This window comes from Caloenas nicobarica, chromosome 1 (assembly GCF_036013445.1).
Source record: "Caloenas nicobarica isolate bCalNic1 chromosome 1, bCalNic1.hap1, whole genome shotgun sequence".
Classification (NCBI taxonomy): Eukaryota; Metazoa; Chordata; class Aves; order Columbiformes; family Columbidae; genus Caloenas; species Caloenas nicobarica.
Genome location: NC_088245.1, coordinates 17,164,808 through 17,180,302, shown reverse-complemented (window position 1 = coordinate 17,180,302; position 15,495 = coordinate 17,164,808). Strand labels below are relative to the sequence as shown.

The 15,495-nt window shown below is 48.8% G+C and overlaps 1 protein-coding gene across 1 annotated transcript in view; it reads left to right on the top strand.

Moving 5' to 3' along the window:
* Positions 1-299: 299 nt before the first annotated feature.
* The window catches only part of CELSR1 (cadherin EGF LAG seven-pass G-type receptor 1), a 169,181-nt gene continuing 153,985 nt past the window's right edge, over positions 300-15,495 (top strand). Inside the window, exon 1 of the mRNA XM_065632385.1 lies at positions 300-3,483. Within this exon, the coding sequence (XP_065488457.1) occupies positions 300-3,483 (3,184 nt within the window). The remainder of the gene's footprint in view (positions 3,484-15,495) is intronic.

Below are 15,495 nucleotides of genomic sequence, written 5' to 3'. Positions count from 1 at the left end.
TTTTTTTTTTGGCGAAGGAGACGAGCAGCAGGTTTATGCTAATCACCCTCTCGGGAGCGGCTGTGGGAGGAGGAGGAGAGGAGCCATTTTGAACTCACTTCAAAGTTTAAGGTGGAAAAGTTGGAGCTCTCCAGCCCGCTGCCCGGGAACGGGGCGCTGGGCTCTGGGCGCCCGGGCGGCGAGGGCGGCGGGGGGGGCCGAGCCGGCGGCTGATGGATGAGGGCGGGCGGGCAGCCCGGCGGGTGGATGGATTGTGCGGCAGCGCTGTGCCCGGCATCGCTGCCCGCTGAGCCCCGGAGATGCTGCGGCTGTCCGCCGCCGCCTGCTTGTCCTGGGCCGCGCTGCTCTGCGCCCTGGCGCCGGCGGGCGGCGGCGAGCTGCGGCCGCCCCGCGCCGGCCCGCTCCTCCACCTGCCCGCGGGGGCCGCGGGGCGCCGCGCCGCCGCCAGCGAGCCGCCGGCTCTGCCGCCCGCGGGGCGCCTGAGGGCCGCGGGAGCCGCGCTTCGCCGCGCCGCGCCCGCCGGGCCCCGCGGTCCCGGTCCCGGTCCCTGCCCGCGGCGCGCCCGGCAGCGGGCGGCCCCCGAGCCCCGCGGAGCCGCCGCCGGTTGCGCCCCGGCGCTGGGGGAAGAGGGCGGCGGGCGGCGCGGAGCGCGGCGGGCGCGGAGCCTCAACAGCCCCCCGCAGTTCCAGCTGCCCAGCTACCAGGTCTCCATCCCCGAGAACGAGCCGGCCGGCACGGCGGTCATCGTGCTGCGCGCCCAGGACCCCGACGAGGGGGAGGCCGGCCGGCTGGCGTACTCCATGGAGGCGCTCTTTGATGAGCGCTCCAACGACTACTTCTCCATCGATGCCGAGACGGGCAGCGTGGTCACCGCTCGTAGCCTCGACCGGGAGACGAAGGACACCCACGTGCTAAAGGTGACAGCCTCCGACCACGGCTCGCCACGCCGCCGCTCGGCCACCACCTATCTGACGGTGACCGTGAGTGACACCAACGACCACGAGCCGGTGTTCGAGCAGCCCGAGTACCGGGAGAGCATCCGGGAGAACCTGGAGGTGGGTTACGAGGTGCTGACCATCCGCGCCACTGACGGCGATGCCCCAGCCAATGCCAACATGCTTTACCGCCTGCTGGAGCCGGGAGCTGGTGATGGGGTTTTTGAGATCGACCCGCGTTCTGGGGTTGTGAGGACCCGAGCCCCAGTGGACCGCGAGGAGGTCTCTGAGTATCACCTGGTGGTGGAAGCCAATGACCAGGGCAAGGATCCAGGCCCACGGAGCGCCACAGCTATGGTGCACATCACTGTAGAAGACGAGAATGACAACTACCCTCAGTTCAGTGAGAAACGCTACCTGGTCCAGGTGCCAGAGGATGCCCCGGTGAACAGCCAGATAATGCAGGTGCAGGCCACAGATCGGGACCGGGGCAGCAATGCCCAGGTGCACTACAGCATAGTGAGTGGCAACCTGAAAGGCCAGTTCTACATCCACTCTTTCTCCGGTGCCATCGACCTGATCAACCCTCTGGATTATGAGACTATTCGGGAGTACACGCTCCGGATCAAAGCCCAGGATGGGGGCAGGCCACCCTTGATCAACTCCAGTGGCATGGTGTCGGTGCAGGTCGTGGACGTGAATGACAATGCCCCCATCTTTGTGAGCACTCCCTTCCAGGCCACGGTGCTGGAGAACGTTCCTCTGGGCTACTCGGTGCTGCACATCCAGGCTGTGGACGCTGACTCTGGGGAGAACGCCCGACTGGAGTACAAACTCATAGAGATGGCACCTTCTGCTGGAGGTGCCCCTGTTGCAGGTGACTCTGGGTTCCCTTTTCAGATCAACAACAGCACGGGGTGGATTACGGTGGCTGCAGAGCTGGACCGAGAGACTGTGGAGAACTATCACTTTGGAGTGGAGGCCAGGGACCATGGCGTGCCAGTCATGACCTCCTCAGCCAGCGTATCCATCACTGTCCTGGATGTGAATGACAACAACCCCACCTTCACGGAGAAGGTGTATCACCTCAGACTGAACGAGGACGCGGCTGTGGGCAGCAGTGTCCTCACCCTGACAGCAGTGGACAGGGACGTTAACAGCGTTGTGACTTACCAGATCACCAGTGGCAACACCAGGAACCGTTTTGCCATCACCAGTCAGAGCGGAGGGGGGCTGATCACGCTGGCCTTGCCCCTGGACTACAAGCAGGAAAGGCAGTATGTGCTCACAGTCACTGCCTCTGACGGCACGCGCTTTGACACCGTCCAGGTCTTCATCAACATCACAGATGCCAACACACATCGCCCAGTCTTCCAGAGCTCTCACTACACAGTGAGTGTCAGTGAGGACAAGCCCATTGGCACCTCTATCGTCACTATCAGTGCCACTGATGAAGACACAGGGGAGAACGCGAGAATCACTTACATTTTGGACGATAACATCCCCCAGTTCCGCATTGACCCAGACACAGGCACCATCACCACCCTGATGGAGCTGGACTACGAGGACCAGGCCTCCTACACGTTGGCCATTACAGCCCATGACAACGGCATCCCTCAGAAATCAGACACCACATATGTTGAGATCCTCATCCTGGATGCCAATGACAATGCGCCCCGCTTCCTGCGCGACCGCTACCAGGGCTCGGTTTTTGAGGATGTGCCGCTGTCCACCAGCGTCCTGCAGCTGTCTGCCACTGACCGCGACTCGGGCCTCAATGGCCGTCTCCTCTACACGTTCCAAGGCGGTGATGATGGAGATGGAGACTTCTATATCGAACCCACGTCTGGAGTGATACGCACACTGCGCAAGCTGGACCGCGAGAACGTGGCTGTGTACAGCCTGCGGGCCTTTGCTGTGGACAGGGGAAGCCCACCGCTGAAGGCCTCTGTGGATATCCAAGTGACTGTGCTGGACATCAACGACAACCCTCCTGTCTTTGAGAAGGATGAATTTGACATCTTTGTGGAGGAGAACAGCCCTGTGGGCTCTATCGTGGCACGGATCAGTGCAGCTGACCCTGACGAGGGAACCAATGCACAGATCATGTACCAGATCGTAGAAGGCAACATCCCCGAGGTCTTCCAGCTGGACTTGCTTAATGGAGACCTCACAGCCTTGATGGACCTGGATTATGAAAGTCGGACAGAGTATGTGATCGTGGTGCAGGCCACTTCTGCCCCTCTGGTGAGCCGGGCAACGGTGCACATCCGCCTCCTGGATCAGAACGATAACCCGCCCGTGCTGCAGGACTTCCAGATCCTCTTCAACAACTACGTGACCAACAAGTCTAACAGCTTCCCCTCCGGCGTGATTGGCAAGATCCCAGCTCATGATCCCGATGTGTCTGACAGCCTGGCCTACACTTTTGTGCAAGGCAATGAATTAAACTTGCTCCTTTTGGACTCTGCCACTGGGGAACTCAAACTCAGTCGTGATCTGGACAACAACAGACCCCTGGAAGCCCTCATGAAAGTGTCGGTCTCAGGTAAGCAAGCGTTTGAGGCTTGTGAAGCACTTAATTCTGCTTGTCAGACCAGCACGGGAGCATGGGCAGAAATAACCCCCTTGCATTTTAGTTTGTAGCTTTAAGTTTCCTGAGGCATCAGTTTATCTGTGAAATTTTTGGAGAGCAACCACAAAAATGTATCAAGCCCACGTGCTGTGGATTGAAGTGGTGCATTGAAGTTGATAAGTAAACATGGATCACAAGGGTAAATAAGTACGAGTGTGCGTGGAAGGGTACATCCTCCCTCAGCTGAGGTGGTCACTTGGCTGAAGCTTTTTTGAGGTGGTTGCATAAAGGTAATAAGTGATGTTAACTTGCAAAGCTGTAGGGAATGTAAGTACATCTGTAGGGCTATCTCTCCTCCCTTTTTTTTTTGTCCTCTCAAAAAAAAAAGTTGAGATTTTCTATCTACGTTTTTAGCAAGAAAACACGTTTATTCGTTCTGCATACTGGGAGATTTGGCTGGTAGATCTTTAGACCTCAGACCAGTTCTCCACTGGTGGGGCCTGGGGGGATGTGACGCTGGTGAAGTTGTACTGGTTTGCATTGCTGATGTGTGTTCCTGTGGGAAATGGTGACTCTGAAAGCAACGAGTTACGGCTGTGTAACAGCTGCATAACACGGCTAATTGCAGTGGAGTTGTTTTAGGAGAGCTAGGGGCAGGTACTGGCCAAATACAGCCCCAAAATCAGCGCTGTTGGGGGGAGGGAGGGGTACTGTACCATTCATTTCTGAGAATTTGAGTGTGTATGTGTGAAGACTGTTCTATCTTGTCTAATATATATTTTAATATAAGCACATATGTGCTCTTAGGATGTTATTCCTTTTCTGCTTGGTTGCTTGTTTATCATGGAATTACTTTTTATGCCTCTAATTGTGGCATCAATCATGCAATGAGTAATTTCCTCCACAGGTGCCACTCTATAAAGTTTACTGTGGACCTGATCCCATACTTCTGTTGACTTTCAGAGGTTTAACCAGATACATTCCTCGCTGCCTCTCTCTGCACCCTAAAGCTAATATTTATATTCTTTCTGAAAAAAAGTAGATGAAAGTACATAAAATGACACTTTGGGAGATGCTTCATTTTGGATGATTGTATTAAAAAAACTCATCCAACTGTGGCATAATTCTGGCAGCATGTGCTTTACTGTAACTAGTCATGAAGTGCAGCGGGGACTCGGGGGAGCGAGCGGTGCTCTCCTTTGTGTTTGCAGGCTTGAGGTCCTTTTTACTTCAGGAAAATGAAAGTGATATATTTTTAACTGAACTGATTGAATTTACTGTGGTGCATCGCCTCACAAGCCACTCCTCTTTCTTCCAAAATGCTGGGGGGCAGCTAATGTGGTAAGTTAGCTCATAAATGCCGTTTCCATGTCCTGCGAGGACTTGCAGAAAAAACAGGCAGTTGGCTTGTGACCTTAGAGAAAAACATTTGGATTAAGGTGCAGGTGATTGCGTGGTCGTTGTCTGTCTGAACCAGTAGCTCTTTATCTAGTAGCAGAAGATAAGAACTTGGAGCAAGAAGCTTGGAAAAGATGTTTTGTTAGACTAGAAGAGTGTGTTCAGGTCAGAAAAAATAGGTGACATAATCTATTCCTTTCTTAGTCTAATGATTTACACAGTTTAGGTGGATGAAATCTCAAGTAGGAATGAAGATCTCTGTTTCGTTAAGTAACAGGAGCTTGATTTTTCCTGCGTCGTTTTCATGTTTGGCGAAGGTGTGAACTTTGAAACTCTGTCGTGATGTTGATCAAAACTGGCTGTCTGCTGCATGTCTTGAGATATTTGGAAGATTAAAGCTTTTTATGGATAGGATTTTAAAATACTTTTGACAAGCACTGAACTCCATTTGACATTAATTTGGAGAAGTTTGCTGTTTGGAAACTGAAAGGGCAGCGTTTGGCAGTGTGTGATTTCGTCCAGGAAACTCTCACCTGCCTGCTTTCTCTGGTTTATCTGATGCAGCCTTTGAAGAAAAAAAAAAAAAAAAGAGAAGCAGCTCCGACAGAAGTACTTCACAGGGTTATCTCTAAGTGTTACAAAATACCTGCAAATCATCTGCTAAAATGACCTGCCAGTTAACTGAAAAACTGTCTATGGAGTAGCCATTAACCTCTCAACCCAGACAAACACAAAGTCCTGCCCTACTCGCAGCTGCTCCTCAGGCCGGGGAAGGATTGGACTCTTTATGAACTCGGGGAATTTGATCTATGTATGAGTCGGAAGCAACACTGCTGCTATAAAAATCTTGTTTCCACCTAGTGCTGTGTTGTGCTGTTGAAGCACGTGAGTGTGTGCGAGGCTAATGAGAAGCCGCGCTACTCAATCATATTACTTTGAGACTTAGATACTTGGCTAAAACCAGCATTCTTTCTTTCGAATTGGGAATTATTCCAATAAGCATGGTGATTTTGGCCTGCTGCATACAAGCAGAACTTTAGGAACCGCGAAAACCAAGCAAATGGAGATAATCGGTTTCATAAAACCTGAGAACGGCACATTTGACGTTTAAAACTTACTCTAACAGAGTAGACATCACGAGAAGCTACGTGGGATGGTGGGCAGCCCTGGGCAGGCTCTGGCTTGGCCCTGGCGCTGCGGGACCTGCTCGGCTGTGCCCCCGCAGCCCGTCAGGAACCCACCCCAGCCCAGGAAGGAGGAGGTGGGCGCTGTGGGTGTTAGCATTTTGCTTTGGGTGGGGAGGGAGCTTTTGAAGTTAATCTCTTTTGAATTGAATCTTTCTGGGTGCCCCTCTGCCCGTGCCTGTTGTGCAGAGCCGTCTGAGTGAACAAACTGGATCCCCTTTGGATGAAACTAATCCAGATGTGCTCCAGGGGTGTCCCTTAAAAAGACACAGTCTCCTTTTCCTGTTGTACCTTGAGGTACAAAGGAGGGCAGAGCTTGGCCTTACATTCCCATGCCTGCACATTGCATTGTTAGGTTTATATTGTTTTAACAACTGGGGTGAAATCTGGACCCTGCTGAAATACTGCCCTTACTTTGCAGGGGGGCAGGATTTTACTCTGGGCTTTGGAAACAGGTGGTCAAGAGTTTCCGACGGTCAATCAATCTATGATTTCTTAGTATTACTATTAAAATACGGCTCAAATTGACGGTGTCATTAAAAATGATTACTTTTAGTCCACAGTGATGTTCACAATAACATCAATTTATCTGGTCAGAAATGGGTTAAACATTGCTCACGTCACCCTGCATTCACCCGTGTTAAACATTAGACCGTGGTCCAGCAACGGGTGCTGGGGAGGGGGGCTGGTGCTAGCCTCAGCTTTGCGCAAATGTTGCACAAGTTTGCCCGGGTATCGCATTGCAAATGCTGCTGGCACCTGCTTGGCTGTGCTGCCGCAAGTAGTCCCACTTATCATCAAGGACAGCTCACTGGGGTACAATAGATGTGTGTGTACACACACTACTCTGGGAACCCAGCCTAATTCACCAGTGCAGGCAAAACCCAGCCTGACTGTGTTCTACAGCTTTTGAATGGTCCAGGTAAATGTAAAATATCATGGTATAACAGGCTATTTTGGGAAGGTAGTGCTCCTCGTGCAGTGAGGGATAGACACCCGAGCATTTTTGAGGGTATGCAAGCTCAAGTATTGCCTTTTACATTTCTTTGGCTTTTAATCTCCAGTGCCATTTAGTGAGGTTTTGGACTATCAGGAAATACAAATTAAGATAGAGCTCATTTGTGCTGCAATAAACTTTCAGGATTTTGACTTAAGGCTTGTTAAAGGGTCTTCATTATTATTGTAATTTAAAAGTCATTATGCTAATGATCCTGGGTCTCCAGCTCTGTGCCTTCTCCATACGAATGTAACAGAAGATGCAATGCTTTGGTTTAGCCCTTCCGATGAAGGTAAGGCCACAGCTGTGCCTCAGGTGCACGGCATTGGGAGTTTGTTTGTCTGAAGAAGATTTGGGATTAAAGGTAAGAAAGAAACTGGAGGGAATGGCGTCTGTAAGCTCAGGGGCACCTTTGGGTGCGGAGGGCAAGCGTGGGGTGACCGCTCGGGATGTGGGCCGGGCACCTTGGCAGCACTGGGGTGCACCCTGGCCTTGTGCCCCCACTTTTGGGGAGTGGGATGGAGTGGGCTGCGGTGGTCTTTTGGGATTTTTGGGGGCCTGATCTGCAGAGTAACTGGTTCTCTTGGGGGTGATTCTTCATCGTGCCTGTGAGGACTTGCTGTCAGGGTCAGGGAGGGGTGACTAGTACCCGAACTGCTCTCCAGGGAACCCTGCCAGGGGAACGTGTTCCCTCAGGTGGCTGTGGTGGGCTCCGTGCAGCTTGTACAATTAGCGGATGATGGAAAAGGACGGGCAGAGGCTCCTCTCTCCCCTCTCGGTGTGCTGGTGCGTGGCTTTTGCTGCTGTTCCCGGGAACCTGGGATGCTGGTACGTCCCGCACTAAGGAGAGGGGAGAGAAAGCATCTCAAAGGCCGGGGAGTTACTTGGTGTATTCAGTGGAGCTGAAGTGAAGGCTGACCCGTAATGGTTAGCAGCGGTCGTTTTGAACACTTATGTTTATTTTCCTAAAATAGCAAATCAAGAGCAGTGCCCGTCAGTTTAAAGCTATGGTAGCTCCTGGATCTGCTGTGGCTACCTAAATCCTTTGTTGTGTCCATGTAGGTTCTATATTCTATAGGTGAAATGCGTTTTAGGTGTGCGTCCCTCTAGCCTGCAGGATTGTCATTTTCCCCTCTTCAGCTGTATGTTCTGTTCCAGCTGATAAAAAGCTGTGACTGCCTTGTTGCTTTTGTATGTGCTTCCATTTCATCCGTGGATTTTGTAGGAGTGGTGTATTTTTGTTTCAAAAGACAGGAAAACGTCTGTGGCTATGAGAGGAAAATATTTATTGGAAGGCTGACTGACAAAATAACTTTTTACTGAGATAAAAGCTATCTTTTGCATGGAAATAAATAAAATAGGGAGTTATCTGCAGCTCGACCTACTGTAAATAAGCAATTTCTTTGCTAAAATGGTTATCCCCAGTAATAAAAAAAGAAATGTTTACCACAGCACACTTTAGAAAGTAAATGAGATGTTTTATCTCAGATAAAAGCTATTTTGTCAGAAAGCTTCTTTTAGAAAACGTTATTGTGCAATGTAGCTATCACTGAAAATGTTCATTTCTCCCTGTTTGTTGCAGTACAGGCTCTATATTCCTCGGTTTTGTTACATAGTTTTTAACAAGGTATTTCCACCTTAGTATGTCTTGGTGGTTGAAGCATACAGAGATGGCACTTCTTAACGTTATCCCACAAAGTGAAACTTTTAACCATAAATACTAGAGGTCACAATTGGTTCCTGGAGAAAAAAAAAAAAAAGCCCTACATAAACCCAAACTCAGCAGTACTGTTTAAAAACCCAAGAGCGATATTTATATTTGCAGCATCTTATTAAGATTTCTGTACAAGCCATTTGGTTGCCTTGATCAAGAAGGTATGAGAAATGGCTTATTGAGGTTGCAGGGGTTTTTGGCTGGTTTTGTACACGCTTTGGTTGGTGTACCAATGATTTTTTTTTTTTTTTGCCTGACTGTTGATGGTTTTTTTAAGTGATTTTCTAGGAAAGAGGGAGACTTTAGGATAACAAGGAGAAGGTAGAAGAAGAATGAAACTGAAGATGTCAGTAGGAGAAAAATCCACTAGGCTTTACCTGATAATCAAGTCCCAAGGGATATAAATTAAATTTAGAGAAGTATAATGGTGGGATTGCCTGGAAATTTTTTCCCCCTATTTTCATATTATTTGCAAATGGGCAGATAGTTGTAATAGTAATTGGTTTATATTTTCTGATAACTTTTTAAGCTTTGGGGGATATTAATGAATTTGTTTCTGTGCTCTGTTCCCTTGTTGTGATTTGCTTCCCTCTTAGAAGCTGCTGAAGTGCTCTTACTTCTGACTTGCCCTTGCAGGTTGGGAAGAATCCTCTTTTGTTCTGTTGTTCTGGTCACACGTTTCCCTGCAGTTCAGAATTGGTTTAGACTGGGCTCGCGGAGCCTACTGCAAACTGCCAAATACAGAGTAAACATTGAATTGTTGTCAAGGGTGATGACAAAAGAACTCTTTGTTTAGAATATAGGAGCAGTTTTCTAGGTTTGGATGTTTGGATGATAGTAAACCTGCAGTAGAATTAGCAGTGGGGAAAGTAGCTGATGTGAAGCAGTGGGATTTTATATTTCATTATCTTCAACATCCCAAGCTCTACCTGAGGAAGTGGCTGGCTGCTGATAAAGTGTATAATTTTACATTGGCTCACTGAATGGTCTGTTTTCCTTCAGCATATGTATCTTCAAACTCCCTTTCCTTGTTGACTCTCATTTGAATGGATTTTCTCAGACATCCCATGACTGAGGAAAGTAATGCTGGGTTTTAAAGGATGACATTAGGTGAAGATAAGTAGTATGCTCACCAGTCTTCTGGTAGGGCACTTGCTGGTGAGACCCTTAGCGGACGCTTGGAGGGGAACCCAGGTGTCCTCACATTTCCACCACTCTGGTCAGAGCATGGCCCTGCTGTCTCCCAGCAGCTTCAAGGAAGAGTTGGGGAGACTCATCCGTGGTCTCCTGCCTCCTCGTCAGGGTGTGCTGCAGGTCTGCCAGACGCCCCTGCAGCTGACGGGTTGTCTCTGGTGTTTCGGCTGTCTGGGTGCTCAGGGTTCAGGGGTTCAGGGACATGTGGTATCATGCAACACCTATGATGGTGTTTACAGTTCAGCCAGATGCGTAGCTGCTGCACACGTTGGCACAGCTGAGCTCGCTTTCATCTGGTTATTTTGGGTACAGACAGCGATGACTGCACCATAGCAGGGCCTTGGCTTGCACTGTCATGGGGCCCCTCGATTCCCTTATGGGTCAGGTGAGACTGTGGGAACGTCACCGCTCTACAAGCGGGGAGCAGAAGTACTTTCTGGGCAGGAAACAAGCAAACATGAAGCAGAAACCTCTTCTAAACCTACGTGCTGCAAACACCTTTTCAATATTTAGCAGCGTAGGCAACTTTACCTGTAACCCTCATGCATGGAAGATGAGTAAGGGGAGGATCAGATGTCAGATGAGATCTACGCTCTCCATCCCTGCTCCCTCTTTTGTAAGTCCTCAGGATTTTGAGAGCCAGTTGTTGGGGTCAGACTTGCTATGTTTGAGTGCTTGAGATAACACCACAATTTACCTGCTGACCTCAGTGTTGCCTCATTTACAGGATTTGGGCAACTGTCTCTCTTGGCTTCCTTTGGCATATACTGACTTGTATTTCCAAAAGTATCTATGGAGACTCTCTAGGAAATGTAGGAAGATGAGAAGAGCTAAAGGTATTCAAATCGGGTCTAATGACCCTTTTTGGCAATCTTCTATGTTGTAGTCTTTCTGTCCTGGTTTCTATGGGTATGATGATATTTCTAGGTGAAACAGTACTCCAGCTACTCTGATATCAACTTTGCCTTTTAAGAAACAAGTATGACAGTGCTGTCTTTTATGGAATGATTGGGGTTTTTTTGTAATCTGCTCGGTTTTTTAAGACTGACCAAAAGATTGCATAGATCAGAATACAGACCAAATTAACAAGGGGCTCAGTTCTTCAAAGCCTTGTACACAGTGGTTGTCCGCTTGAAAGAAGGAACATCTGAGACCTGATTAAATTCAGTTTTGCCACTTCGTGTTTCGGTGACAGTTTTATTATTTTTCCTCCCGTGCAACTCTTTTCCCAGTGTTGAAAAACACTGAACTATTTATAGATGTGTGCAACACAAGTTTCCAAAAGGGGCAGGATGTAATCTTCATGGAAAATTTTGAAATCTGCCATTGAGCTATCTCTCGTTTGTTTGGCGAGGATATGCCTAACACCTTTTTTTTTAAGACCTGGGCGCATACACTTGGGTTGAGTTTTCATTGCAATGTGTTGATTTTGTTGGATTGAAACAGCACAATCAAAGGTACAGGTAGGCTCTTATGGTCAGATTTGTATCACCTACCATGATCTAGCCAAGAAATCAGGTATCTCTTCAAAGGTGGTCATGTAGGTCACAGCCATGATTGCTTGATAGGCAGGAGGACTTCTTGCTGGAGATGCCCATCTCACCCCACTGATTAAAGAGGGAACATCGGTGTCTGACTTGGGCTAATTGCTTTGTTGTTCAGTGGGATGAACCCACCCTGAATGTGTGTGCCAGCACAGAAGGGTTTGTTTTCTTTCGTAGCGATGATTGTACTTATTTCTGTTACAGCAAACTACCTGTAGTAACAGGCTCAGCAGACTAGATGGAAAGGATGGGGGAGGCTATAATTTGCAGACAGGAAAATGTTTTGCCATGAATAATGTTAGGAGAGACTTTAAATGTTGTCAAGGGTTTGAGTGAATGAAGGGGGGGAAATACACTTTTATGGGGATTTGACATTCAACAAAGAAATGAAATTTTAAAATACCTCAGAAAGATGATCTTTGCACTTGAAAAAAAAATAGTGATGGGACAGAAAGGTAAGATTTGCTGGAGAGAAAGGAAAACTTTTGGACTGTGTTTCAACAAGTCCTTAATGCTGCTAAGCTGTAACTGCCCTTGTATTTATTCCAGTATTTACACTTGACAAGCACAAAAAAAGCAAATAAATGAAATGGTAAACCTGTAATAAATCCTCAGGGGACCACATAATAAACATAGACATGTTACGCTTATCAAATACAAAGGAAAGTAATCTGTTTTCAACACTATTGCTGAATGTGTGATAGATGCTGCGTTCTGTCAGGTCTCTAGCACTTTTGGAAATGACGCATCTGGTCAAAATATTTCAGCGCTATTTGAAGGAGGGAGAAGGAGAAGCCAATGTTAACAACCACTGTCAACACGGCATCTCCTGCCTACTTGGAGTCTGTGGGCTAGATCCAGTTTCAGGGAGAAGCAAGAGCACCTGGATCCTACCAAAAAGGGGCAAAGGCAGGGACTGTATTATCAGATTTGAGGTTTGATGGCCAGCACCTAGCAGTCTGTCTTTGCTGTTAAATCCCAAGGGGCTGTTAGGTTTGGAAGCAAATGCACTCAAGGTGGGTCTGTAGCTGCCATGCCACCGGAGCACGTACCATGGGTACAAAATGCTGCTGGATTGGTCCAGTTTGCTCCTCCCCTTCACTAGCTCCTGATCAGGCTCATTGACCCTATTCAAAACTGGTGTTAGCAAGTCATTGAGTTTATTGGATTGAATTTCTGTCATAGCACTTTTGGAGTTCCCAGGAACCAGCCCAGCCCCTCATTTATTTGTGTGCTTGCACTGATGTTCATGCTGGGTCTGATTCTAAAGGAAGCCCATTAACATCCAAGCTGTGATTTTTATTTTTTAAATTTATTTATTTATTTGGGTGTCTGAATTTCGTTTAGATCATGTAAAAGCTGTTCCACGCTAGTGCATTGCTTGTTTTGGCAGTGGGTGATTGCCACCCTGCAGACACCACGGGCACAGCTCGGCATGGCCAGGAAGAGGCGTTTGGCACCTTTCCGAGCTTGGGTCCAGTAGAGGACTTGTATCTGACCATCAGATGTCTCAAGGCCTGGTTTTTATGTGCCTGTTCCCTGCAGCGGTATGCCATTTTAGGCAGTTGAGTGTCCTATAAAGTGGGAGTACTTGGAACGCCATCCCGCTGCAGCTCGAGCACTTCATTCAGCACAGCAATCGGGACACTTAGCGAGGGCAGAGATGGGCTGGGCTCCAGCCCTTGATCTCGAAGCTCTTACTGTGCTATACATTAAAGAGGAGCCAAATAAGGTACAGAAGCAGTTGTGGGACTCGTGTTTCCCATCTCTTAGGTAAGTGTCATAAGCTACAGAGTCATGCTTATGCTTGCAGGGTGCTGGAGAGGAGGTTTTGTCTCACATTCATGTATGTGGGCACCTCTGTTTCACCTGAGGCGTGGTGTGGGCAGCCTGGCTCTGACCCTCAGCTGGTGGATTTTGTTCAGGCCATGATAAAAGCTGGATCACGAACCATTCAGGACTAGGTCAGTTCTGGCTGTAGCCAGGGACTCAGCTCTTCCCAGATGGGAACTCAAGAGTAAAATAAATAAGAATCCTGGGGCTTTCCAGGGACAACTTTACTATTGATCAGGGCTGATTTGTTTGTCTTCTGCCTTTAACTATTTGTAAACGTATTTTGCTTTTATGTGGTGAGACACCCAGATGGGCTAAATGGTCAGTTATGGCAGGACTCATGGGCTCAGACTTAAATTACATTGCTAAATATCCAGAGTTCAACCCATCTTCGCCTACTCTTTAATCCTCTTTCTCACTGCAGTTTGCCGTGATGATAGACTTGCTTGTAATTATCAACATGTTGCCGCTCGTTGCTTGGATCCTGTGGCTTTTCCTGCAATGTGCTCGCTGACGCTACAGCTAGCCGATGTTGTCCTGACACATACAGTGAAGGTCTCTTGGCAGCAATGACTGGGTTGAACTATCCCGTTGGTTGACTCAGTTTCTCTTCTCACGAGGTCTGTTTCTGATATTTGCCTCCTTTTATTGACACAGTGTAATTTAGTAATGTGTGCTCTGCATGATGAGCTCTCCATCTGGCAGATAATTGCCTGCTGGTTTAAATCCCATCTTAACTTCAGTTTCTCAAGATCACAAAACCTGCCGGTGCCTTCTGGTTGGTTTTGCAGGCTGTTTGCAAAAGGATTTGTTATGAGCTAAAGCGATGCAGGAAAGTTTTTCTGAGTTTTTGCGATGTTAGCTAACACAGGTTAACTTTTAGGTCCTGCTTACTGAGCTACCTGACATCATTCTGCATTGAGCTTGGCAATCTAACACTCGAGTTTGTTGACCAAGCTGCTGACAGCAGCCGCTGGTTGTTTGCTCTGCCTATGCAAAGTGGGAGCCCTGGGTACATTTTAGGGCTTGGTGGATGCTGAGAGCTTGTTACACAAAACATGCTGGTGTTCCTCTTTCTTCTTGCTTATTTTCTTCTCCCCTCTCCCTTCGCGTTCATTGGATCTATTTGCCGTGTGCTGCTCTGCAACGAGGTGCTGCGTCTGCGGAGTTTGCCTGCTGCAAGCTTGTGCAGGGCTGCGCACAGTGGAGACCTGGCGGGGGCTGCTTTTGTAATACCTGCTGTAAACAGTTAGGATACTCAGCAGACACTGTCAGATAGCCAGAGACGGACGGCGGCGCTGGGGATGGCCCCGGGCCCGGCCGATGGTGTGTCTGGGAGCCGGCAGACTGATGGTGCGGCAGCATCCTTCCTCACTGCCTTCCCTCTTGCTCTTGGGGAGGCAGGGCAGGTTTCTCATCTACCCTTCACCCTCTTCTGACCACCGTGCTCTTACTTGCTATTAGGTGGTGCGTTGGCCCAAGGTGAGGGGCAGGGGGCATCCCTTCCAGGGATGCCCTGTGAGATGCTCCCGGTGAACTGGTGGGAGCCATCACATCGCCAGTGCAGCCCTTGCACTCCCAGTAGCTGTTTTTGGGGCCGGGACCTCAGCCATGCTGGCTGCCAGGTGCAGCTTCCAGAGGTTTTGTAGCCACCATCCTTTAACCCTCTCCTTGCACAGGGTCTCGGGGCTCACGGCATGAGGTGGTGATGGTACCACAGATGTTTTGCAGCCTGACCTGGGCAGTAGCAGGATGGCTGTGACCAGCCCCAGGTCACGGGTCACACTGCACACTGAGTGCTGGTGCTTGTCACCTTTGCAGTCTGTGGGAGCAACAGCTGCACCCATGAACTGGGAATCTGGCTCAGTTTGGGTACAAATGGTGACACTATTTTTTTTCCTATCCCTTGTGACAAGTCATAGTCGCCTTTAATGGTTGGTTCCTTTGTACCTCAGCTCCCTTCTGGCTCAGCTAAGAGCGGTGTCTGGGACTTTATTCAGCTTTAAGAGGCTTTAAACTAAGAAATTTCTGTTTACTACCAACAGCATTGATGGATACGACCAATTAATGGCAATAAATTCAGGTGAGAACTGAGAGGCAAGGACATTTTTTCTATTATAG